This window comes from Hyperoodon ampullatus (assembly GCF_949752795.1).
Source record: "Hyperoodon ampullatus genome assembly, chromosome: 1".
Classification (NCBI taxonomy): Eukaryota; Metazoa; Chordata; class Mammalia; order Artiodactyla; family Ziphiidae; genus Hyperoodon; species Hyperoodon ampullatus.
The window spans coordinates 197617526-197645239 of NC_136914.1; the positions used below are offsets into that span (position 1 = coordinate 197617526).

A 27714-nucleotide genomic window follows, 5' to 3' on the forward strand; every position below is an offset into this window, starting at 1 on the left:
TCTCAGAAAGGAAAACTGACCTGCCTGAGAGCAGTGAGCTGGTAAGAAGTGTGCGGGCAGGGCTAGACCCCGAACTGCAGAGGCTAAATCCAGGGCCCTTCTCCCTATACTCCCATGGCAGAAGGGTGACGAATGTCAGAATCAAATCAAAAATTCAAATCCCTTCACTTTACTTTCTCTTTTCTCTGCAGAGGAAAGAGAGTGAGCTGTGAAGTCCTGCACATGCAGGGCCTACTTCTAGCTCGGCCACCTTAGAACTTCAGTTTCCTCAATTTTAAAATGGGGGTAATAATGCCAAGCAAGGTGTTGCTCTGGAGACAAAGTGAGGTAGCTGGTACAGCTTCTGGCATACTCGATAGATGTCTTTTCTTTCTCCTTTAATAGGTCCCAAAGAGGCTTCCACCAGACATGACTCCTCTTTGAAGATTCAGGGTCAAGGTCAATGCCATATAGTTCTTTCTCTTCTAAATGTGGCTCTCTACAATCCTTCTTGACATAAAAAAGGTGTCAAGCTGGGCCTGTGCACTAAGTTAGCCTAGATGGGCTTCAATTAACACCTTTACAGGCATCTAAAAAGCTGTTTGCCAACTGACATGTCCTTGAATATCTAGGCTGGGTGCTGACCCCACCCCCATGCTGAGTGAGACCCTCCTCCGATGTCAACACTTCCCTATCACTGCCCACTGGCTCACAGGTCTCCTTTGTCACCTTGAGCTCTTAAAGACAAGGACCTTGTTCTCCTCTGTACCACAGCCCCTGAGACACAGTTTGATGACTGCTGAATAAATGTTCAAGGTAGAAGAGGGAGAAGATGGCATTTTCTAACCACTAAAATGGAGCTAGTTATCATGGTTGCTCAGAGCAGGCCAAGGCTCTAGACAGTCCCTTACAAACCGGTTTAGCATCACAGAGAGAAACACCCCTCTCCACTGCACTGACTGGCATCTCCAGTAGGGTTGCCACAAAAAAAGCAGAAGGCTCCATTAAAGTTGAATTTCAGATGAACAATTAATTATTTCTTAGTACAGTATGCAATATTTGGGACGTACATATACTAAAAGATCATTCTTTATCTGAACTTTGAATTTAACTGGGCAAACGGTTTTTAAAAATTTGTTCAATCTGGAAACCCTAACCTCCAGTTTTAGCTGGTCCTCTCAAAAATTGCAATGCTGATCGTCAGCAGAGCCAGGGATGAGATGTGGGTGGGCTAGTGCCAACTGGTTACCAGTTCTCTTACTGGAAAGAAGCCCCAACACCTAATTTACGGACCTGGGGGTGGAAGTCAGGGAAGGAGAAGGATGGGAGAATTAGGATAAACAGAATTAGAATAAAACCTCATGATTATCTGTGACATGGTAAGTAAAATGAGGTCTCCCAAAGTCGTCCACATCATAGTCCTGGAACCTGGGAATGTTACCTTACCCTTACGTGGCAAAAAGGACTTTGCAGATGTGATTAGATGTGATTTCAGGTTCTTGAAATGGAAGATTATCCTGGATCGTCTGGGTGGGCCCACTGTTACCACAAGGGTCCTTACAACTGAAAGTGGGAGGAGGAGAGTCAGGGTCAGAAAAGGAAACGTGATGATGGAGGCAGAGGTCTGGGATGCAGCCTGAGAAGGTCTCAGCTGCCCTTGCTGCTTGAAGACCAAAGGGCACCACCAGCCAAGGAGTGCAGGCGCCTCCCCTACAAGCTGGAAAAGGCAAGGGATTCTGACCTCGAGAACTGTAAGATGATAAGTTTGTGTTGTTTTAAGCCACCGCATTTGTGGTCCTTTGTTACAGCAGCGATAAGAAAGTGACACACGGCAACTGCAAGAAGAAGTTGTCACATCATTTTTTCCAGAGAGAAAAATAACCACTTCAGAGATTCCTTCCTTAGCAAAAAAAATTAATGGGACTAAACATGACACCATGTGTGTTCACTTAATGCTATTTCATTTTCTCCTGACAATAACTCTGCGATAACCTGGTAGTATTGTTTCTACAGGTAGAGAGATTGGGGCTCAGAGAGGTTTTATCACTTGCTGTAGGCGACCCAACCAGCGCGGCCGCTAAGTCAGACGGGGGTCTCCCCAGGCAGAGAGACACCCAGCAGGTGCAGTCTGGGCTAGGGTGAGGCGAGGGCTGTGCATCTCTACTTCTACTAAGGCATCTCTACTAAGGCACCTCTACTAAGGCACCTCTACTAAGGCACCTCTACTAAGGCATCTCTACTAAGGCACCTCTACTAAGGCACCTCTACTAAGGCATCTCTACTAAGGCATCTCTACTAAGACTCCCATGTCCTTCTTCCCACCACAACCACTAGGCGAACTGCATTTGAAATACACTTGATGTGGCTTGGTTTTTTGGTCTTTTGTTTGTTTTCGCTTGGGAAAGAATTAAACTTTGTCTCCAATTACTCAGAGCATTAGGATTCTGCTCTGTTTCTGTTTGGGTTTGCTGTCCCCAGATGGCTCAAAGCAGAAAAAAAAAAAAAAAATCCCACACACTTGTGTGGTACTTTTCATCTTATGAAGTATCTCCACAGCCATCATTTCATTGGGGCTTCACAGCTGGCTGGGTAAAATGGGCAGATTTCCTTCTCCCTGTTTTACAGAGAGGAAAACAGGGGCTTCAGTAAGGACAAAGGGATGCTTGCTCAGGGTCACACAGCTTGAAGTGGGTTCTTCTGACACCATCTGCTCACCTAAAACCTGGGAGAAGGGGATAAAGAGGGGGCAGATGGGGAGACAGAGTAAGGAAGGGACCAGGAATTCTGGGTTAGCACAGCCAGGAGCCCTGGGAGAGGAGGGAGGAAGGGGTCACTGATTGGGGACCACCAGTTGCAGATTGGAGATCTCCATTCAGTGGCTGCTGGTGTGCTGGTGGGCGCCCAGTCACAATGCATTGGGGAATAGCCAATATTTCGTCTTAGCATGTGGTCTGAGGAATTCCAGGGCTCTGAGAGCAGAGAAGGAAAACCTATCTATTCAAAAGAGTCTAAGGATGGACCTAGAGTCTGTCATACAGAGTGAAGTAAGTCAGAAAGAGAAAAACAAATACCATATGCTAACACACATATATATGGAATCTAAGGGGAAAAAAAAGGTCACGAAGAACCTAGGGGTAAGACAGGAATAAAGACACAGACCTACTAGAGAATGGACTTGAGGATATGGGGAGGGGGAAGGGTAAGTTGTGACAAAGTGAGAGAGTGGCATGGACATATATACACTACCAAACGTAAAATAGAGAGCTAGTGGGAAGCAGCCGCATAGCAGAGGGAGATCAGCTCGGTGCTTTGTGACCACCTAGAGGGGTGGGATAGGGAGTGTGGGAGGGAGGGAAACGCAAGAGGGAAGAGATATGGGAACATATGTATATGTATAACTGATTCACTTTGTTATAAAGCAGAAACTAACACACCACTGTAAAGCAATTATACTCCAATAAACATGTTAAAAAAAAAAGAGTCTTAGGAAGCTCGCTCTGCTGGGGCCAGGAATGCTGGTCTTCCCATGCCATTCTGCGTCTGATTTTATCAAGATCTTACAGAGCAGTCAGTCCCTAAGGCGGCACCGAGGTTTGTTTCCTGTGTGCGCCACACCTTCTCAGTCTCCCCCTGCCCCCTGCCCAGCTCTGCCCACTTGAGGGTAGGCTTGTAGACTGGGAGCTGATGCTTCAGGAGCTGAAGACCTGGGCTGCCTCTCTGGCCCACATCAGGGCATGCAAGGCAATGTTCTAGAAAGAGTTTGAGTTTAGGAGTCAGACTGTGTTTAGATTCTTGATCTGCCACTTAACTGAGTGTGACCCTGAGCAGCCCTTCTCAACCCTGATCAAGCATGATCTAAACCCAACTCAGAGGTTCATTTTGGGAATTAAATGACATAGTGTAAGTCAAGTACCTTGCACCGTTCCTGGCACACAGTAGGTGCTCAATTAATGATAGTGACTACACAAATATGTATTGTTATCGATGCTCAGTTTCACTAAGGTTCATGAAGTTGACCTTGGAAACTTATAAACCTAATTTCCAAGTGCGGCAGCACAACGTTCTCCCACAAAGAAAGAAGCCCAGTCTGAGCCTGTTCCTGAGTCAGTCGTGAACCCCGCTGGGGAATCTACGCACAGCTCTGAAACGGCTTGCTGCCTCCTCACTGCAGGAAGCCTTGTTTGGTGCTAAGGTTCCCTATGGGTTTTGTGACTCTTAGGCCAGGGGGGCAATACTTCAACCTGTGACTAAAATGGAAACAACTGCTAATTCATACCCTTGAAAAAATTGGCTGCAAAGCCTGCTTTATTGATAGAGCCATCAGACACAAACTTCATCCACATTCTGTTGGAGCTGGACTTTACATCCTCTGGCTTCTCATAGCCACAAAAGTGGCCTATCAGGGCGCTCTCTTCCGCAGGGCCGTCGCGGATTTCCAGGTAGTCGTATGCACAACTGTCGTGTCTTTCGATCTAAACAGAGAAACGGAGACAACGTGAAAGACAGCAGCTTGGCCTTAAGGTTTTCAATTTAAGAAAGGAACCTAAATATCACTCTTGAAAATCTAACTAAGAGACAAAAGGACCCAAACGTGTCCTGGGCTTTTCCAAGCTGTCTCCTACTTGCGCAAGTCAAGGATGAATCAAGCTGCAAAGAGATTAAGCCATGATAAACAGGGAAGAAAGATTCAACAAAACGCCCTGGGATCCCATTCTAGACTTCTGCTTCAATTATTCCCCCACCCTCTCCAGCAGCCTTCAGCAAGGAGGCAGATGTGATTTCAAAGCCTGCAGAGGCTCTGATACCAGATGTCCTGGCAAAATGCATCATGGACTTGAAATGGCCTCTTAGGTTCCTGTTTTCAACCAAAAAATGGAAACGTATCTTTATAGAGCACAGTGTCTAAGATCAGCGAACTCACCTCAAAAGCTTGGAAGGTAAGCCCCACGTGAAATCCCTCGGAAACCGTAATCCTCCAAACACATTCCTTGGAAGGTCTGTAGTCATCCGGGTAGTTTGGAGATTGAATCTGACCGGCATCTTTGTTAAGGTCTCCCCCACAGGTAGCTTTAGAAAAAGAGCCAGGAGGAAAGTCCCTGGTCAGAGCTTACTAAGGAAGTACACCACTAGGTGGCTCCACTTGCCAACATTTTCATTTCCATTCAACCAAGACTGTGCCTCCAGAAAGGCATAATCTCAAGTGTTTGCAACTCTGAATTTTTCTCATATAAAGAAAATAACCATGTAGAGCAGTGGTTCTCTAACTTTGCTGTGCATCAAAATCACCTGGGAGATTTTTCAAACTACGGGAGCCAGGGCCACATCCCAAGAATTCCTGATCAAGCGTGTCTGGGCGATCACCGGGGGTTTGAGATCCCCCAGTGATTCTGATGCAGAGGGTGGAGGCCTCTGGTACAGAGTGATGTGTACACACGCACACGCACACTATTTCCTTTATAAAAACAAAGCTTTGGTCTCTCCAAAATTACAATTTAAGTCCCTAAGGGGTCTTAATAACTATTTAGTGTTTTCCTTTGGGTGGAGGGCGGGCACAGGGGTAACTAGCCAGAGAAACCCAATATGTGGAACAAACAGAAGCAGAATTGCCCTGGTGGCAGCTGCCTAGAGCCCAGACCTACTGGTTCCCTCAACTCAACCACCATGGTGGCCTCAGAGGCCCTTCCAAGAAACGTAGCTGGAAATTCCTTGACCTTGTCCAAAGTCCTCTTTTCACAAATGAAACTCAGAGAGGTTTGGATTCTTTGCTCAGGCTCACACAGTTATTCAGAGCCTGCTTTCATTTCCACAGTGTTCTATAACCCCCAACACCATCCCCGCTGGACTGGATGAAGGTTCAGCAGGGTGGTGACAGGTAGATGGCGCCTGTCCCAAAGGGAGCCCAGCTAGCCTCTCAGCTTCCATATGGTGGGAGAAGGGGACGGTGCTGCCCCACCCTCAGGGCTTGGGCAGCTGCCACACGTGCAAGGGTGGGAAGGGACACCAGCTGCACGTGAAGGACTGAGGCACATCAGGAGCCACGCCAGCAGCTTCTCTCGTCATGAACAAACCTTCATACACCGCGAAGAAGCCCTTGCCCAGGATGTTGCTGCTGCTTCGGAATTCCACCCAGAGCCGGCTGTCTGTGGATATGAGCGGCTCTGGGACTTGGTCACCACAAAACCTACCTGGGAAGCGGAAAAGAACGGTCAGGCTGCTGGCGGACAGCACGGAGGGACTCAGTGCAGGCAGAGAGAGAGCAGTGCTGCTTCAAATGCGGTTCAAGGTGAGCAGTCCTCGCTAGGCAACTCATCCTGTAGCACATACAGGATTAAAAGCTGGGATGGAAACAGTCACACGCCTGTATGCCTCCTTCAGGAGAGTCTCAGACTCCAATCAATCAAATACCCTGAGTGTGGCCCAGGCACCCCCTCCCCTACCAGTGGGTCTTGTTGAGGTGCTGAGGGGGATGAGGATGTCCCAGCAAGGCCAGTGGTGGGATGGTGGTCTGAGCAAGTGATGAGTGTCCCCCCTGGTATTTCTATTACATATACACCCTTCTATTTGGGGGGCATGCCTTATGCCTTCCTTGTCTCGGGGAAGGGTTGCCAGAAGACACATGATGACAAAATCAGTTCTTGGCTTTTGGATTCCACAAGTCTAGCCACAATCCCAAAGATTTGGGAAAATACACAGTGAATAAGAGCACATTTCCCCTGCCTCGTAGTCTTAGAAAGATTCCTAGGATGGTGGAGCAATCCTCTCCTAGAGGGAGAGAGAGGATTGGAGAGGGCACCATGGAACCTCTGAAAGGTCCCTGTGCCCTGGGTGGAGAAGGTTGATAGAGACCCCGAGGAAGTTTAAGGAGCTGGGAGAAGCAGAGAGCTGTGCCCCCAGGGCAGTCCCTGGCACAGCCTGGAGGGGCAACAAGACCCTGGATTCCCCATGTCCGACCTGGGGTCAGAACAGGAGTGTCTGTATGTTTTCTTAAGACATTAGGCCAGGAGACAGGCATACAGAGTTCTTCAGGGAAAGCAGGACACGATGGCAGCAACAGTACTCCTGGGAGGGGATGGAAGCGACTTTCCCATAGCCCAGAGGGCCTGGGGAGCCATACATAGCACGTCTCCCATAGAACGTCTTCTAGGGAGATGTGGACTTGGCACCAATCTGAACTGGCCTAGGGCTGAGACAAGGAGGAGGCACCGCAGCCACTTAGGTGGACAGAGGACTGGAGACAAGAGGGGGATGAGGACATCCCAGCAATACCAGTTGGGATGGAAATGTGCCAGACACCATGCCCTGGCACAAAGTGTGCCCCCCACTGGCACCCTGCGGGAAAAACCACAAATTGACTGTAATTAAGTTCCCACTACCTGATGGAAAGGGGCTCATAATTGCTACTGAACTTGTGGTATTGAACATACAAATAAATGTGTATTTCTTAGACACATGGGTACATTGTGTGAAATGTGGACCCTTTACGGAGGAAAAGGGGGAAGGCCAGGCCTTCCCAGGGCATGGTCATCCTTGGCCATATAATTTCCAATGCCACAGGAAGGATGGCAGCCAGGGCAAGAACAGGGGTGGGGTGGGAGATGGACTGAGTCATACTCATCATCAGCTCACAACACAGACCAGCCAAGGTCTCTCAGAATGGAAAGCGTCTGTGGTTCCACCAAACGCTGACTGTGTGAGTCACTCAAGAATCCATTTAACGTGGGGGGAGGGGGAGTGACGGTTAATGGGTATGGGCTTTCTCTGGGGGATGATGAAGATGCTCTCAGCCTGTGGTGGCTGTACAACTCTGTGAGCACACTGAAACCACTGACTTACATGCGCTAATGATGAGATGTATTATGGTGCATGAATTTTATCTCCAAAAAATGTTTTAAAGTCCATCTGACAGATGTTTACTGGGTATCCTCTTATGGCCAGCACTGTGTTAGCCACTGGATCAACCCCTTGAAGCTGTAACACTGCTCTGCCCTTCTGAGAAATGGGGCGGGGGGATGAGACTGGGGGAGTAATAAATACCACTACAGACATTTCCTAGTGGCCAACTGTGGTCGACATTCTTTGGGGAGACACAGGGGTAGAGGTTGCTAATGTCCTTCCATTTCCTTCTGATTCTGGCTGCCTGTAGCCTTTTGGATTTGGGGAGCTTAAAATTAAGGGAGATGAGCTAAAACTGCTGTTGAGAATTGGGTAAGGAAAAATCCATCAGCAGTCTATACACTTCCAATAATGGTTCCTCGGGCATGGCCAATTAGTACCAATTAGTTCTTGGAAAACTGCATGTAAGCCTGGGGAAGTATTGCTCACGAGTGAGAAGACGGAGCCACTGAACAGCAGTGAAGCAATGCCGGTTCACAAAAGGAACTCTTTCTTAGCCAAACCGAGTTTCAAGTCCAAATTTCTCCTTTTAAAACCCCAGCTGTCGGGCTTCCCTGGTGGCGCAGTGGTTGAGAGTCCGCCTGCCGATGCAGGGGACGCGGGTTCGTGTCCCGGTCTGAGAAGATCCCACATGCCGCGGAGCGGCTGGGCCCGTGAGCCATGGCTGCTGAGCCTGTGCGTCCGGAGCCTGTGCTCCGCAGCGGGAGAGGCCACAACAGTGAGAGGCCCACGTACCGCAAAAAAAAAAAAAACAACAACAAAAAACAGCTGTCACAGCCGCTGGGGAAGTTTTCAAAAGAGAGAGGGACTTCCACCACCTTGCTGCCTAAGAAACCAGGGCCACAGGACCAGCCACCTCTGCTCTGTACCCCGGAAGAGACAGGAAATACCGGCTCAGGTGTGTTTTACTGCCTTGGCAGAGCTAGACTTGGTAGAATAAATTACAAATTATGTCTAAGCAATGTCTCCCCAGATCACCTTGTAATTCTTAACTAGAACCCTCTACATTGTCCCTGGACTGATGTCTCCAGACTCTCACCTTCACTGTAATGGTTCTGATAAAAGCTCCCTTTTGAATTGAACCAGACTATGCCAGACACTGTCCTACACACTTTACATGGATTTTCTATTTGCCTCCCTACTACCTTCTGAAATAGGTGCTATTATTAATCTCATTTCTGAAAAAACTGAGCTTTGGAGAATTTGAGCTGAGCTACACTCAGTGTGAGTTACACTCAGGATTGTAAGTGGCAGCAGGATTTGAATCCTGGCAGCCTGAGATCTTGACCTTCATCATCAGTCTCATGCTCTTCATCATCATCACCATCACCGCCACCACCATCCAAAGGAACTCCTCTGTTTGAGGTGCAGCTCTGAACACTGCACCTTTTTTGGATCAGTAGACATCAAATCTGCTGTCTGGAATATAATCACTATTCCCATTTCCCAATTTGGAAACAGACACATAGGAATGAAGATCAAAGACTCAAACCATAAAGCAAACTTGTGGCAATACCAGGCTGGCCAGTTTGATTCATGCCATTGGTTCTGCTCATTTGGGGGGCCTCCCCTGCCCAGAGAGCCCTTAGTAGTGGAGCCACGCGACACTGATTGGCCAGCCTGGCCTTTCTGAACTTCCCTCCCCACTTCAGGGAAGGCGGAAGAAAAGCTTTTGTGTGCGTTGCAGTGGGACAGAATGCCCGAGGACCGTTCTGCCTACAAAAGTGCGTTGTTAGAGTAATTCCTCTAGCAGAAATAAGGGAGGGGAATCCAATTAACAGGCCAGTGTTTCAGATTACTGGATGAGTTCTGTATGCAGCCACCTTCCTCCCCTCTTTAGGTGCAATCTCCTCAGTGACCCCCGAAACTGAAAAAAACAATCTGCTATCTTTAAGCAGCTGTGAAATGTTCTCAATCTACTTACATTTCCCTTTAATCACTATGTGAAAAGCTGGGCCCCAAACAGCCTTCTCCCAAGGAGACTAGCAGGCTGGAGAGAAAATGGACTAGAGAAAAGGTGTCAGATTCCTAAACTGAAATCTGGTTCCTGCCTTTGGAGGAGGAGTTTAATAAGGATATCAAGAAGAGGAAATGCAGATGAGGACACTACAAGTGGACTCCACGGGGAGTCATAAAGGGTTCATTCATAAAAAGTTATGCGTCCATTATGCCTGGATTTTCACACACTGCCCTGGGAAAATATGCGATGCACAGTTTTTCAGAGCAAGATGCATACTTTCACAATCCGCCCTAATCCGCTCTCTCTCCTGCCAAAGGGGCATTGACCTGCCTCCTCCCGGCAGATTTCATGGCACTGACCCCTCCCAGGGACCAGCTCGGCCCACACAATGCACTTGTTCCAAGCACAAAAGTTCACTAACAACTGCATTTGGAAACATCAGAGCAGGCCAAATAGTTGGCAAAGGAGAACTCCTGCAAATGAAGAATGACGGTTACAGGCGCGGGGCCATGCCTTGGCTACAGCACACTCGGCGCGCGCGTGCGCACACAGACACTCTCTTTCTCTCTCTCTCTCTCACATCCACACACTCTCACACACACATACACTCACTCACTGCAAAAGTGTGTAAAATATAAGCAAAGCAAAGAAAACCCAAACAAAAAACCATCGTTGATAATGACGAACAGCAAAAGCTCCATCTAATCAATGAACGTGTAATCAGAGTTCCCAGGATCTGTAGTGAGAAAATTCTTGTTTCAAGTTCAAGGAACAGCTGGAAATCCCTCTGCCTGTGCCCATTTTCAGGAGCGTGCCTTGGCCCTCTCCATGGAACTTTAGGAACAGAGAGCTTCCCCCTCCTGAGCTTTTTAAGTCTATCACATTCCCTGGGGGGTATAGGGTTGCCAGATTTAGCAAACAAAAATACAGGAAGCCCAGTTAAATTTGAATTTCAGATAAACAACGAATCACGGCAGTCCTATGGGGAGCCCCGTCTAGATTCAGCAGTCCCCTTGTCCCATCAGCTGGACATCTAAGTTCTGACCTGATCTCAGCCACCAGCAGGCTGTGTGGCCTTAGCGAGTCGGTTTGCACTTGGGGAGTGTGGTTTTCTCATGAAGGTGCGTGATTAAGTGACTCTAAGGTCCCCGAGATTCCATGTTATCATGAAACTCCCCCCAAACAGTTTCTTTTATTAATTATAAAATAATATCTGAATGCATTCTTGTAAAAGAGCCAAATAATCCAGAAGTATACAAACCAAACCATGAGGTTGCCCCCCACCCTGTGCTTCCTTTCTCGGAGTGCAAGGGCGCTCATCAAAACTTCTTTACAAATTCCTATCTATTTGTACCTTTAGGAATTTAAACTCATGGCCCTCTGGACTGAGTGGGCTTGTGTGCCTTTCCCAGTGGTAGCTGATCTGGCTGAGACCCTATGGCCATACAGAAGCTTAGTATCTGCCAGGCCCCCCTGGGTCCAGCCAGACCCTCTGTCCCTGTCTCTTCTGATCTACCCCAGAATCTGAAACGAAGTTGGGCTCAGTCTGACAGTGAACTCCCCCCCTTAGCTCTCTCCCTTCTTTCTGGCCTCCATCTTTGGTCAGTTGTCCTAATAGCAGCTCACACTCAGGGCAGTCATTCGAAGCATAACAAGTATGGCTTTTCTGCCTACGTGAAGACATGCCAGGGACAAAGCCTGCACTGCGAACTTATGCTGGTCCAACTCAGAAGCCCACCCTGAATAGCACTCTAAAAATGAGGACAACCCACTCTCAGCAGACACCCTCCCAGCTGGCCCCTTATGACTCTGCTTCTCATTCTGGCTCCACCATGGTGGACATTTCTTGGCCAAACGAGTCCCCATGTCCATTGTCCTAACACTGATGCCATTGGTCCTCTATATGACGTTAATCTTCCCTGGTCACCCTGAGAGATCTGCCTCTGGTGACCAATCCTGAGTGAACTGACTTTTCTCTTTATGCCACCTGCCTACCTTCTCTCACTCAAAGGTCCACCTGCCTTTTCATGGATGAGTTCAAGCACTGTTCATCTCCCCAAATAAATACATGCTCATCATAGAGAAATTAGAAAATATAGCTAAACCAAGAACAACAACAGAATAAATTAAAAAAAAATACTCCATCATCCTGAAATAACCACTGTGTGTTATTAATTTATATTTCTTGTTTTACTTAATATTTATATTGTAGATCACAAAATGGTTGCTTCCAGTCAAATCCAGGCTGCTCAATGTTTTCAGTAATTTTGTTTTGGGTAAGTTGAGTCAGGATATTTACTGTTCAGTTTGCCACACTCCCTGCCACTTCTTACTTTATTACACCAGCCCCATCTCACTCATTTACACCTGATACCCGAAGGCATCTGGTTTTGCAACGCCTGCATCGATATACAAGTGTATTTTTGTTAAAATGGAATCCTACATGTTGCATATCCTATTCTGCAAAACCTTTTGTGTAGCAATGTACAATGAACATCTTTCTGTATCAATAAATAGCCCCCTCCAACTTTATTTTTAATGGCTGGATAGTTTTCCATTGAAAAGATGTATTATAATTTATTCATCTAACCCCTACTGTTGAATATTTGAATTGTTTTCAATGTTTCCTGCTTCACTGAACATCCCTGTAGCGAGAGCTTTGCACACTTCCTTAATTAGTTCCCTAGGATAAATTCTAAGAAGTGGAACGGCTGGGTCAAAGAGTATTCGCAGTTTTAAAAGCTTTTAACATGTGCGGCCAAATGGAGTGTTCAGAGTTTTACAATGACACCGACCCGTGAGAGCTTCCTGTGACTGGCGGGATGGACCCTTCCAAATATTAACAGCATCGCAGACAGCATCTGAGCACTCCTCTCTTAAGGCTTTCTGAAGTCAACTCACCCAACAGGGGGGCTTTTCTCCAATAACCATCCCGGACCTCCACGTAGTCGTACCAGCACAGGCGGCTTTTAAACAAATCCATGGATGTGAAGTTTAAGACGATCTGCAAAGAGTTACCGTAAAGTGAGTTTTGGCAGCCAAGCCTGAGGAGTTTTGAAGATACGTCTGGCATAGCGGTGTTCTCACGTTACCCTTTAGCATACAAGCTCTCAGACCACAGTAGGAGTGTCCTCTCAAAAGCACATTCACAGGAAACCTCATGACATTCAATAATAAACCTTAAACAGGATGGGGAATAAACAGAGGAGATGGGTTCTTTGGTTCTGTCTGGGGAATAACTTGGGCTTTTGAAGTCACTTGGTGGTTTATAGAAAGCAAGATGCATTAAAAAGACTGGTCGGGATGCGCTGAGACTGGGGATTTGGAAGGAGGTAAGAGGTCAATGGAGTTTAGAGATACGGAAAGATCTTAAAACATCATCAATCATTCCAAAGGGTTTGGGGTGAACCCGAGTGCATCCGAGCACCTCTGTGATCGATGTTCTCCTGGCCATGACCTCACTCTTCTGAGGTGTGGTGTGTCTAATAGCCTTCCTACAGTTAGTCCGTTCATTCATTTATTCCTTCCTTCCACCATTGTTAGTTGACCACCTACTGTGTGCCAGTCTGTGTTGGCCAATCAAGATAGAAAGATCAGTAAGACAGAGTACTTGCCTTTAAGGAGCTCAGAGAATGAGGGAAGGGCAGATGTGCCAAGCCAATTAGAACACTATGGAATAAATGCTGAGAAGAAAGGGATGGACAGAAAGGCATTCTGGAGCCCCAAGGAAGGAGAACTAGATTCTGCCCAGGAAAATCTGGAGAAGGCTTCTCGGAGGAGGTGGCATTTAACCTAAGGAGAATAGGGGTCCAGGGGCCAGAGAAGGAGGGCCAGACAGAATTTTGATGCAAGGGACTGACACGAGCAGAGCAAGATGTCTGGGGAGCCGCACTGTGCATCCAGCAGGGTCATTGTGCGCGTGTCTGGAATGAGAGGGCAGAAGAGGAGAGGAGGAGTGAAGGCTGGGGAGGTGGGTGCTGAGGGACTGGGAAGGAAGGTTTCCAGTATCTCTGGACACACTTGAGGCCATTCAGTGGTGCCCCGGCCCACAAGCAGTGGAGGGGGAGGGGGCTCTACAGACTTGGCACACAGGTGCTGCACCCCTTCCAACTCAGACGGCCCAGACCGAGGTCAGGTTTGCCCTCTCCCTTCACCCCCCTTCAAGCCCCGCCATGCAACGTGCCCGGGATTGTCTGGCTGCAGCTCCCAAGCGGGCTCCCTGCCCGTCCTCGGCGTGTACCTTGCCCGCCGCCTCTCAGCTCTTTCTCTCTCCAGAGTCCCCTGAAGCGCACTGCCCCAGCTCCTGCACCTCTGACCCTATCTATGGCTTTTCCCACTCGGGGGGACCTTGCTATCGAGCAGTTCATTTTTTTCTAGCGTCTTCACTCTCCTCCCTCCACCGGCCACTTTCTTTTCTATTCTGACAGCCCCGGGTCCCACTGTCTCTAAGTAAACCCCTTAGGCTGGAGGGCTGCGCGTCAAAGTTTGCAGTGCCCTCCTGGCCACATCGAAAGGACTTAGTTCTTCGTCCTTGTTCTCTGGCCCCTCTGCTTTGAACCTCTCCTCTCTGGTTTCCACCACACTCTGTCCACTGTTCTCTCTCCTCGGCTGGCGCCCGTCCTCCCCGCTCCCCATTAACTGTAAGGACACCTCAAAAGAAAGCATTGTCCTCCCAGCTTCCCTGTCTGTAGGTGACACCCTCGCCCCGATCACTGAGGTGCTGTACCTTGGGGCTAGCTCTCCTTGGCCTCTCTTGTTTATCCCAGTGCTGACGGACTTTCTTCCTTTGAGATGTCTGAGTTCCCGCTCCAGGTCAGTCTCGCTGCCCCTTCAACAGCCCTGCCTGCATTGTTCCTGCTGAGATGATTCTGGAACCCCTCCCTGCCGTGCCCCCGTCCATTCTGCAAACTAGGTCTTCTGGATCAATCTTGCACTTACAGCTCATGTTTACCAGATCCCTCCTATGCTCAGAAAACTTCAGCAGCTCCCTATGCCCCTGTCTCATAAATTAAATTCTGATTACTTTCCAGAGCCTCCAGCACCCATCCTATGTGACCTTATTTCCGGGTGCACCCTGATATATCCATGCTAATGAGACCCTCCCATGCCTGGATAGGGGGCCCCTCCCTCTCCCTTGAGTCCTTCCCTGATTTCCCAGATGGACATGATCTTTCCCTCTGTGGAACTCCTCCCTCCCTATCTTAGAGTGATTCTAGAGCAGGCATTTTAGAGGCAGGCAGATCTGGGTTTCCTCCCAGCTCTATCCTTCCTGGCTCTAGAATCTTGGGAATTGTCCTCTTGGGCCTTTAGCTTCCTCATGTGTAAAGAAACATGCACACCATTGGGTTGTTGAGGGGACTGCACGAGAAACTGTATATGGCGTGTGTAGTGCTATGCCTGACACATATTAGACACTTGATGAATGGCGATTTAAAAAATCAAGCCACACTGAATGTACACTTAATGCACCATGAACGGGACACACGAAGTGATCTTCACACAGGCTGCCCATCTTGAGTGTGTCCACCGGCTCCCTTGTTCAGGTCTCAGGACAAGGAGCACCGTCTTCCACAAAGCCCTGTGATCTCCTAGGAAATGAAGTCAGTACCAGAAAATAACTGGCCAGCTTACCTCCTGTGTTGTAGTGTGTGTGTGTGTGTGTGTGTGTGTGTGTGTGTGTGTGTGATGTCACTTTTCTTTCAACCTGCTTGTGGATTAGAATCATCTCAGAAGTTAAAAAGATATCAGTGCCAAGCAAATGCCCCTCCTTCAATTAAATGAGACTCCCTAGGGGTGAAGGGAGGACCCCAACTAAACTCTAAGTCTCTTGAAGACAGGGATTGTACTTAGATTTCTTTCTCTCCCACCATGCTAGGTGGAAGGGCTCAGTAATCCTTGCTAACTGGTTGCAATATAATTCTTTAGCCTTTGCTTTTTAAAATTTCAGAAAGGAAATGTTATTACAACTTCCTTGGTTACATGTTCATGATCTGAATGAACGGATAATTATTCAGGCTAATTATTTAAGTATGTTAGTGAACCATAAAGACCATAGGGGAAGAGGTGATGAACAAGAGGTGAAACTCGGGCTTCCCTGGTGGTGCAGTGGTTGAGAATCTGCCTGGTAATGCAGGGGACACGGGTTCGAGCCCTAGTCTGGGAAGATCCCACATGCCGCGGAGCAACTAGGCCCGTGAGCCACAACTACTGAGCCTGCGCGTCTGGACCCTGTGCTCCGCAACAAGAGAGGCCGCGACAGTGAAAGGCCCGCGCACCGCGATGAAGAGTGGCCCCCGCTTGCCACAACTAGAGAAAGCCCTCGCACAGAAACGAAGACCCAACACAGCCCAAAATAAATAAATAAATAAATGAATAATTTCTTTTTTAAAAAAGAGGTGAAACTCAAATCAATCAAGTTTGCTGATGACCAGCAGCTCTGGGGAAGGCTGGGTGGGTGAAGCAGAAGTTGAAATAATTGGTGCTGGAATTTCAATGATATATTCTCCCTGCACCCAGTCAGCAATAATAATTAAGGCTTGGTGAATCTCATGCAGTTCAAACGTATCACAGAGCCTCTGCTATTCAGGGCAATTCAACCATTTAGGGATTGCCAGATCCCTTCCTCCCCCTCCGCCTTCCCTCCCATGGATGCCTCCTGCAGGCACAAGGACCTCATCTGCGCAAGGCAGACAGGTCTGAAGTTTCTCAGGCTCATGATGACAACCACACGGTCATAGATGCTTAGAGTCAGAGGAAGGATGTGTGCGTGTGGCTGTTGTGTGTGTGCGTGTGTATGTGTATGTGTGCATGTGAGTCTGTGTGTATGAATGCATGTTCAAATGTCTATCAGCCTGTCCCCTTTGTGGAATAATTTAGGATGATAGTTAAGCATTCAGGTTCTCAGAGTCCAACTGCCTGGGGTCAAATCCCAATACAACAAACTGAGTAGCCTTAGGCGAGTCCATTTCCTTAACTGCAAAGTGATGTGGTAATAGCGCCAATCACGTGAAGCTGTTGTGAGGATTAAAGGAGAGACTCCACACGATATGCTGAGAATAGCGCCCAGCCTGTATAAAATGCTCACAATGGTCTAAGCCATTGCTTCTCTCTAGTTATCAGAGTATATTTAACTCAACATTTAAGTGGACATTTTTCTTATAGTGATGAATTAGGAATATCTGAAGATTGGCTACAGGCACCTGAAAATCCAACACCTCCCACTGCACGCCCACCTGTAAGTTTTCCATTCAGCCACTCATCCATCTACACATCCATTCAACAAATAATACTTATTGTATGACTCTGTGCCATGGGTTGTGTTGGGTGTTGAGGTGAACCATGTCTGTACTCAGTGAACTTAGGGTCTAGAAAGGGGACGGCCAAATAGCCAGCAGTCATGATACTGTGAGACAAGCCACGATAGGTATGACTGCAGGGAGACAGACCCAAGGGGCAGAGATGCAAAAGTAGCTGCATCTAGGTTGAGACAACATGAAGAACCCTTGGGTTTGTAGTGAAGTGTAGGGGAAAATACAAGCTTCGAGGTGCAGAAGCCCCAGTTCCCAGTTCTATATCTTCCTCTGAATGTGGGCAATTTTTAAAATGTCTGGGCCTCGGATTCCTTGTTCAAATAATGGATATAAGGAGATGAACCCTGCAGAAGGATTAAGAATATACCACCCTTGGACCAGGGCAAAAGAGGCCCCTGAGCTGGGCTCAAGTTTAGAGGGTCATGGAATCTTTAGAACCAAAGGAATGTACCTATACAGAGTTTTCCCAGCTCCTAGACTGCACCTCAGGACCCCAGGGCCTTGGAATTCCCTGCCCAAATAGCCCTGAGGCCACTTCCAGGTGTACAAGGACCTCTGCCCTGGATCCATCCTCCAGAGGGTGGACAGCACACCTGGCCAGTCCACCTCCACTGGAGAGGGAGCCAAGGAACAGCTGTTTGCAAGGTAGGAGTGGAGGGTGCTTGGGATTGCGGGCTGGGGGTTGCTCTGGGTGCTCCTAGATGGAGCTGGGGCTGGGAGGAGGAAGAGGGGCCAGCCGTGGTTGGGGGCCAGCTCTCCCTGGAGTGCCACCTTCCAGAACAGCACTCCGAGGTGTCAAGAAATTCTAAATTGGATCCTTGCCTTCCAGGGCATCCTGATGGTGTATTTATCAAGGTAGGAGGGTGGCACCTACCTTGTTTTACATACTGTGAGCTTGATTTATAACCCCTGTAGACATTTAGTCCATAGGCCTCCATTTGTATGGGGGAGGCTGGTGGGAAAGTCCAGAAATCATGAACGTTAGGCAAGCTTGCACAGTGACTGGCACATAGTAGGTGCTCATAACATAACAGCTATTATTATTACTATTAATAATAATACTAGTTCCTCATGCCTCACCCAACTCAAAGAATGCGCTGTCATTTCCTGAGGTGGTTTCATACCTACCTTTTCCCCTGGAGTGACCGATATCCTCCAGACACAGTGGGAATAAGAAGGGTAGCCATTTGGGAAACCGGGTGCGGAAAAGTTTCCCGTCGTGTCCTGCAGGGTCTCCCCACATGCTGCACAAGCAAAACAACACGTGTGATCCAGGCATGTGCACACACTCCCCGCCCATGCAGCCCCCTGGACAGGGCTGCTGAGCAAATTCACCCCTTTACCAGCCAAAGCTCTCAGAACACCTTGGCAAAAAGCATGTCAGGCAGATTGACATTTTTCTGGCAAAATAAAAGCAAATAAATGTCAATAAAAGCAAAAATCGGGCTTGGGGGCCAAAAAGTAACACACCAGGGGTTTCTTCTGAGCCTCTCAGGATTGAGTACAACCTAGAGGTTTGAATCTCAGCTCTCTAGCCAGCTGTTTGGTGGTGGGCAAATGTCCCAGCCTTGCTGGGCCTCAGTTTTCTTTTCTGTGAAATGGGTGGGACCTACCTAGAGGGTTAATGAAACCATCTGCATTACATGAAATGGCTCAGTGCAGTGCTCAGCACACTGTGAGTTCCCCCCTACATAGCGGCCGTTATAATTACTGCTAATAATATCTGTGGCAGAGAGAATACAAAAGTGCAAGCACATGGAGCAAAAAGAAAATGCTTTGAAATTTATTTCAGCTGTTAGTTGGAATCTTGTCTCTTCTTTTTCTGCTACCCACCTCTGAAAGAGCTACGGAATAGTCAAGAAAACAGAGGAAAATGACCAGAAGCACAGGAAGCTGGAATGCTCTAGAGTAGGCTATTTTGCCCTTGAATGTTTGAGGGTTGCCTGGAGTCTAGAGCCTAGTCCTATGTATGTGAAAAATATTTCCCCTAATTTGTCCTCAAAAGAAAAGGTATCTCTATGCGTAAGCTTGGAAACTGTAGCTTTTGTATCTCCTCATCTCTAGGGATTCAGACCCCAAAGACAGGCACATTGGTTTGCTGAGTGCCTCTCCTTTCATGGGGCCACCTCCAAAGTGTGGGAAACACACTGCCTTACACTTCTTTTCCTACGTGCAATTCAGCCTCTGCGCGGCAACCACCTTTGCTTTCAGTTACTACTTGAAACTATTTGAAGATGCAGTTTTTGGAGCTGCAGGAAGGAAGAGCTGGAGAACGGCCCACATCGGCCTCAGGAAATCCTGGATATTGGGGCTTCAATATCGTGTTACCGAACAACTGCCAGGCATCATGAGGATTATGCCCAGCAGTGAACACCCCCGAGGGTTCCATGGAAATTATTTTAGAATAATCATCAACGTTCTGCAAGAACATATACATTACTGTATGGCTCCATGGTATTTACCAGCTGCTTCCAATCTTTTTGGGAAGTAAGAAGCATATACATTATAACTAAATAAATACTATGGCATTTCCCAGGGAACGCTGTAAGGTTCCTCTTTCAATTCAGCAAGGTTATATGATACGTGTATCCTGTATTTCAGCCCTAACATGCCCCCAGATGACTAATAGCTGGATGGACTTATTTCCCAGAGTGCCATGATGGAGCAGTCCCACACGGTCCTTTGAGCACCCCGTCCTTTGCACACGAGCTGGGGCAGCCAGAGCCCTTTTCTGTGCAGGTGCAGGACACAGATGGTCGGGGGGTCTCCCAGAACGGTGGCCTGGAGGGAAGCAGTGCCAGCACTGCGGTCCTTTAGGGGTCAAGTATGGTTGTCGCTTTGTCAGTGAGTGTGTCCTGCCGGCAGTGTCGTTTGAAAACAAGCTGAGAGTCCAATTTTCTAAGATGGCCCCATTCCAAATATTCTGTCCCATGATCAAACCACGTGTTTGGTCTGGGAGTTTGGAAAAGGTTGCTGGACATTTTGGTAATGGAATTCCCTTCTTCCCCCCTAAACCACCAAATCGCCTTCTCTCCCATCACTGGTAAAAACTTGGCTGCTGTAAAAGGAGCGCTTTACACTGAAGCTCAGCAGCTTAAACGGGCCAACGTGAGCTCCCCCCTGGGAGGCAAAGGGGGCGGCGGTGACAATGCTGAAGCCAACGAGATGGAAGCAAAGAGGGCAAAGTCAAGGGGCAGGGGGTTTTGAACTGGCAGAGAAGCAGACATCTGCTTGGATCCAGTGTACCGTCCCGTCTCCAATGGCAGAATACTGGCCACTGACTAAGCACCCTGGATGGCTAGGAGAGCCCAAGACCATAGAAATGATCTCATTTACAGCACTGAGATGCCCTCTGCCTTCCAGTGTTTGGGAAGCTGGCTTCTACCCTTTCAACAACATTCTCCTTCACTCTTTGCCTTTCTGCAAAACCTGGGGTCCTTGTTTTACCAAACCCACATCCCCTACTCCCATAGAAAGGAGAGTGCTTTTACCCTTATGGGAGGCACACCGCATTGGACTCCCGTTCACTACTGCACCACTACGCCTCTTCCTCTTCTGAACGTCAGGGCTTTGCCGGAGAATTCCAAAGCTTCCCACAAGTTAAGCTGTGGGCTCTAAGACCTATTGTTCGCTTCACCACCTGCAGTCACTCCACCGCTGGGCTTTCTGCACTGTCCAGCACCTCAGCACACCAAGAATGACAACTGCCAAGGGGGAGACTCTTCATGTCCCCCAAGGTGTCTTCCCAGCACCAGGGATGTTTGCCTGTGGTGGTTGAGTTGAGTTGTCTCCGTGGTGCTATGGAGGCCCTGGAACCCCTGCGATTCACAGTTACCTGGGCATTTGTACAGTTTCCTGGCTTGAGCTATGTCTCCCTGACTGAGCCGCACACGCTGGCCGATGGTTGGCCTGATGCCATTGTCGTCTCGACGGGGGAGGATGGTGTCTAAGAAAACTCCTCTACAGGAAGAAAGGAGAGAGCGAGAAAGGAGAACAAAAAGTCAAGGCTGTCAGGCTGCCCGTGTGGGGATTTAGAGTCTTCATTTCCTTGCCCACAACCCCAGGAACATTCCTACCCCCTGGCCTGCTCGCCCCAGGCTGACGTGACTCATGACGTTGCCTCCCCTTGTGTTGGCATGTTAGCATTCCATTTCTTCAGCTGCCGGCTCCCTTTCCAACGGGAAAATGACTCTGCCAAGTTTAAAACTATGCCCTAGCCCAGTGGCCCTGAGGGCTTCCTTAGTGAAGTGTACCGGGCATCTCCACAAAGGCCCTGACAGGTCCAGGCCCCAGGGCCCCCCACTGCACAGCTGCAGGGAGCACCATTCAGAGAGACAACTGTGTGAGTGGCGCCCTCTGGAGTTGTGCGACGGGCAGCTCCCAACATGGGTAAGTCTTGGAGAGGCTCCAGAGAAAGCTTGGGAACCAGTACAGTGTGAGGTTCTCAGGGGCTGGTCAGCAAGCGCGTGTTGATGAGGTGGTGAATAAAGCAGTTCAGAGTTTGGGGGCCTTGCTGGCAAGAGGGATAATCAGATGGAAAACGGGATGAATGCAAAGAACAGGAGGTAGTCAAGAGAGCTCTGGCCTAGAGATTTCTGTGTAAGGTCTCACTGCCACCTGTAAGACCTCACTTGCCTCGGACACGTCCCTTCCCTCCCTGAGCCTCAGTTCACTCCTCTGAACAGTAAGAGATTGGCCTAGATGGTCATGGCAGCCCCTTCTAACTTTCACATCTCATTCTGCTCCAATGGAAGCGAAACCTAAAAGGAGCAAAGCAGACAAATGTCCACCAGGATGCCTGGCTGGGTACTGGCTCCTATTCACACCTCCATTTTGTGGGTGTGGTTTACCCCCTGCCTGATCCTCCCACTCTGCTTCCAGACCCCCAACCTGGGACCTCTCCTGGAGGGTAGGGCCTTCCCTTGAAACGACACCTTCTCCAGTTACCACCCTATTCCTTTCTGTCCCTTCTTAACCAAGTTTCTGGAAAGAACTGTCTCCATTCTCTGTCTGGCTGCCTACCTGTCCTTCACTCCTCAATCCAGCTGTGATCTCACCACGCCAGCAATGGTCCCCAGTCCCCGACCAACTGGCAAGTCAGATGGACCCTTGCCAATGCTCACCTGCCCTCTCTGCAGAGGGCCCTTTGCTGGCCCCTCCTGTCTTGGACTCTCTTCTCCCTGGTTCCCAGGCACTGCTCTCTCTGAGCCATAAGTTAGGATCTCTCCTTCTTCTGCTTCCCAGGAGTGCTATCCCTAGGGTTCTGCCCTCTTCCTCTTCTCTCCTCTCTCTTCTCTCTTGCTCCACTTGCTTCCCTGGGTTTTAACTGACACTTACAGGCTGACAGCTAATTCTCTGATTCCAGCTCTAGAACCGTCTGCTAAGACAGAAGTCTGGTGACCCCTCAACTGCACTGTCCAATGGAGCTCTTATATCCAACTCATTCAAAACCTAATGCATTCCATTCTCCTGCTCCCTCCATGAACCTGTCTCCTGAGACTGAATCTGAAGGTGCCCTTGGCTCTGTCTTCTTCCTCCCACTCCCTTGTCAAAACTGGGAACCAGGGGCCTGTCCATGGCGCCCTCTATACATCCCTTGAATCTATGCCTTCCTCCTCGTTCCAGACCACTGGTTTAGCAATCAGCATCTCCTTCCTGAACTCTCTTTCCAGTAGCTTATCAACTGGCCTCCCCCCTGTAGACTCTGCCACCTCTGCTCTACCCTCCACAAGGTTGCAACGTGATCATCCTAAAATGTAAGGACAGGCATGTGCCCGCTCTGCTTACAGGGCTTCGCCGACTTCCGATCACCACCTGGATCTCCAGGCCTGTGGCTCGCTGGCTTCTGCCTTTCTCTCCTGACACCTCCACCTCACTCATTATCATAAGCAAGCTAGTACTCCTGCTAGCCCCCAAAATGCCCTTAAACAAGCTGTCCTCTGCCAAGGCTGCCCATCCCCCATCTTCTTGACCACTACCAAACTCCTGTTCATCCTCCAAAACCCCATCAGATGGTTTTCCCTCTTAAAAGTCTTCCCAAGCCCTTTCTATCCCTCCCATCCTGAGTGAACCACTCCTTCTTCTGGGCCTTATTCGCCTAATATGATATGATTCTTCTTATCATACTGTATTGTCTTTTTTGGGGTGATGATAATTGTCTGTTCTGCTAAACAATAAGTTTCTTCAGCAGAGAGACTGGGTCCTTTGTCTCTATGCCCTCAGGGACCAAAGCATAGCCAACTCAAAAAATGCTTCTTGAATTAATTTACGCAGCCAAGATAGGACACTGGCATCAAAAGATTTTGCAAAATAATTATTTATACTCAAAAGGAAATGCAAAAATGCTTGTTACCTAGTTATAAGCTGCTCTTTCCTTTTTCTTTTCTCTCTCAAACATTTCTTTTTCCCTAAATTCTGCACTACCTTGGAAAATATATATTATCCCTAGTTCCTCCTTTTTGTTTGTATATATACTTTTCCCCTAAATCAGATTTCAAGCTCGTTTTCTTTCCTATATTAGCACACCAGAGCCTAGATCGCCTGCCGATGTCCTTTTCAGCGCCGTTCTCCCCAACATTTAACCACCTGGCCTGTCTCTCTCTAATTCCCATCGCCTCACCTCTGGGTCCTTTAGAGAAACTTTTGTGGAATCTTTGGTCTCCCTCAGTGACCTCACCAAGTTTGAAACCACAAGTGCTAACTCTACATAAAATTCTAAATTCAATCACATATGAATCTTAAAAACGGGTGCTTCTGCCCTAACATAAAATGTGTTCACTTGTAATCGTTTTCTTGATTCTCCTGGAGAAAGACATTTTGCTGCATGAAATGCAAGGCTCAGTACAATCTCTTGGCAACTCAGGCTAAAGGACCATGTGGAAGCCCACACAGTGTAGGGAACTCAGGCAGCAGCCTGCTGTGTGGAGAGTGTGTGCTCACACCCGCTGTGCGTTCACAGGACCTTCCTATGTGCCAGGCCCTGCCTGGACCCTTTAAATGCACCATCTCATTTAATCCTCATAAACACCCTAGGAAGCAGGTGCCGTTGCTATTAGGGGCCCTCTCTACCTGTGAGAAAACCAAGCCTGCGGAGCCTAAGGGACTCACCCGAGTACAAAGCTAGTGATGGGGAGCCAGCCCTGAACTGAACGCAGGCAGGCCTGGAACCTGCCTCCTAGCATCTACCTCCCTCTAGCCAGTGTTTCCCACCACCCAAGAAACAGGTCTTAATGTCTGTTAGGTACATGATAGAGTTAGGAAGCTTGGAAACCTCTAAAACCAAAGCAGGAGGAACAACCTGGGCTCACACTCAGACAGCTCTGCGAGCTGAGACTCCCTCCCCTGCACGTCCCTGAGCTGCCAGCACAGCAGTGGGTTGTGGAAGATGTTTACTACAAGAGACATCCCTATATAAACCACTGCAATTACATCCCTCCTTTTATGTAGGACACTCTTAGCATTGACATTCTGCTAAACTAAGAAAGGGTTTGGCAGATGCCCTTAGGGAATAAAACTGTCAGCTCTGAGTTCTCCAAACAAAGAAGCCCCTGTACCAGAGAACTGTCTCCTCATCTCCTGGAACCTTTCCCAACAAAACCTCCAAAGACATCACTCCCCACAGCCCGGGTCCAACCATGGGGAGGAGGGAGGGACTGCAATAAACTAGAGGGAATAAAGTTGAAAGAATAATCGTAAAGACACATGAAGACTGGGTTTCCCATCAGCAGGAATAGCATTTGCCTCTGAGATGAGCAAATGTTCTATAGGCCATTTTCTTCTCTTTTACAGAATCAAAGACAATGTGCAGGCTAGCTCCAGGGGATACGTGACCAAGAGTAATGACATGGAACTAGGGAGCGGGAAAATCTTACCAAAAGTACCCAGTTAAAGACTCCATTGATAAATGCCCCCAATGAACAAAGTAGTTTTCTGAAAATCCATGCAGAAAATTGGCATAGGGGACAATGCTACAAAATAGATTTGCCAAAACCATTCTCAACTCTGGGGCAGGGGTTTGAAGGTAGCCACGGTGGATTGTTAAAATAACAAGTCATGACTCCTAACATCCGTATCCCTCTGCAACACAAAATTGCAACTCCTCCCATTCAGAGGTAGAATCTCTTTCTTCATCACTTGAATCTGGGCTGGTCCTGTGCCTTGCTCTGGCCAACAGAACGTGACAGAGGTGATGTCATGCACATCCTAAAGCCTGGGTCTTAAGAGTCTTAATGAGTATTGCTGTGGGAGCAATCCCAGGCAAGACCAGAGAAGAATGAATCAGAATGACCCACAATGTCATAAAAAATAAGTTTTTATGAACTGTTAAGTTTGGGGGTAGATTGTTGTACAACAATAGATAACATCATGTTAGCAGAAGGGGACTTCTGTTGCCCTTTGACACCTTCAGGGAAGCTGCTCCTCTCCTAACTAGCCACCCATCACACCCATGTGCTTCTCCCTTGCCAATCTCCCTTCTAGGCGGACTTTTGATGGGGAACTGTTATTTCATGTGTTTGGTCCATGGGTTTCCATTGGTCTGTGCTGATAAAATGCTTTACACTGACAATGGTGTTAAAACGGTTGTCTCCTGAGGGGCAAAAGGGATGGTGGCATTACGGGTTAGAACTAAGAAAAAAAAAGAATTTTTTTTTCTTGAAAGACAAGAAAAGAAATGTTGGTGCCAGAAGATAGTCTGTCTGCACTCTTGCCTCGGCCTCTGGCTTCAGAGCTTTGCACAGTTACTGGCACATCGCAGGCATGGAGAAGGCAATGCAGTTTCTACATCCCATTAGTAGTAATTTATCCAAAATTTCCTACATAATAGAAACTTGTAGATTCTTCTTAATGAAGTGACCACTGTAACTGCATGTGGAAAGAACTGCAATGAGACGATGGACATTTCTTCCCTCACCTAGTCCCCAGCACTGCGGATCTCCTGTCTCCTTCGACTCATTCATTAATTTATTCATTTAACAAATATTTATTGAACAGCTACTCTGTGCCAGGCACTGTATTGGGTGCTGGGGATTAGAAGAGAATGCGATAGTCTCTGTCTTCAAAGATCTCAGTCCAGTGAGGGAGAGGAGAATGCAACAGATAAATATTAATAAATAAATTTATAAGAATAATTGATAGATAAGGTATAAAGCAATATGAAGAGTTTGGACAGCTATAAAAATAAGACCCAAGGTACAAGCTTCTCACCTGGACCAACTTGACTTTGATTCCCTGAAAAAATCAATACTTTGGCTCTACTTAGCCGCCTGCAACCCCTGGGGCCGATGCAATGTGAGCTGGCTATTCCCTAAACCATTTTCCAAACCTGAATCAGTCCCACCTCCACACCCAAGCATCCCACCTCTGCCATCTGCAGAGGGGCCACTTATCCTGACTCTCACACTCCCAGGGTAGGTCCCTCAAAGTCTCAGTTTCCCAGCGTGGAAGAGGAAGCCTCGGATTTCCAATATGGCAATGAGTGAGATCATATCTGTCAATCCCTCACCCATTCTGGGTAAGAAATTACAACCTGAAATGTTCGAGCTGGAAGGGGCTCAGGGAACATCTGGTCCAACTCTCTCATGAGGGAACTGAGGCCCAGGGAGGTGGCGATTTGACCCTACACACAGCTGCCCCTCATTACTGTCTGGAGCTCCTTCAACAGCAAGGTACATGGGAGAATGAGGGCTAGAGTCCAGCCTTCGACTCTCAGTTCAGTGGTCTAGTCACCACAACACATTGCCTTCTGTGTCTTCTGATAAAGAGCCAGGAGAAGAGTAAAGAAAACAGGGTAGGTCACTCCCATGCCAGTTGTCCAAAGATGCTGACTTTGGCCAAACTCCTCCCATTAGCGTTCTGGAGAGCCCCTGCCTGGGTGCAGGATGGCCATCCTAACTAACTCAGCTGTGTGGCCAGAGCACAGAGCCCCCGTGGAACGGGGGATGCTGAGGGTTGGAGCATGTCTCCCACGGTTCTACGACCTCATCAACAGGATGCTTTCAGCAGCCGTACCCAACAGCCAAGCAGCCTGGGTAAATAGTTTTCCTTCCACTCCCAAGAGCACTATGTCTCCTGACCTAATGGTTTCCTTTGATCTTTATGGACACAGAGACTCATGAAATGAATTGTTTCCCTCTTTGCTATGACTTGCTAGGAAGCACAGGGCAGGGTTTTCTGCCAACCCCAACAAAGGGTACATGACTTTATGGCATATATTCTGAATACCAAATTGATGCCAAGCTTCAACTTAGCCATCTACCCTTATACTTCCCTCCTTCTATCCCCAAGTTTTCTCACCTAGTTTTTTTTCTTGTATATATTGGGAATCACCTCAAATCTTTTTTAATGATTAAATAAATAAAGAGCAAAGAAGCTGGTTTTAAGAAGAGACTGAGGGAAAAATGCCAAGAGAGAATACTCGCAGTGTTTCTCCTTTAAGTCAAGAGTGGAAAGACCTACAAATCTGGGACTAGCAGGGGAAAACTTCTATATACAAAACACTTATATGATCTAGAAGCAAGGGCAATACAGAAAATACTTAACACTGGGTCCAGCACAGCACGAACTCATCAAAAC

General features: G+C 48.0%; 1 protein-coding gene across 1 annotated transcript in view; it reads right to left on the minus strand.

Moving 5' to 3' along the window:
• TLL2 (tolloid like 2) overlaps positions 1-27714 on the minus strand; it is a gene marked incomplete at both ends in the record, with an annotated part of 137630 nt that overhangs the window by 17816 nt on the left and 92100 nt on the right. The window contains 6 exons of the mRNA XM_079708879.1: positions 4256-4451; positions 4901-5046; positions 6048-6164; positions 12734-12836; positions 18271-18386; positions 20978-21102. Coding sequence (XP_079565005.1) covers positions 4256-4451; positions 4901-5046; positions 6048-6164; positions 12734-12836; positions 18271-18386; positions 20978-21102 — 803 coding nt within the window. The remainder of the gene's footprint in view (positions 1-4255; positions 4452-4900; positions 5047-6047; positions 6165-12733; positions 12837-18270; positions 18387-20977; positions 21103-27714) is intronic.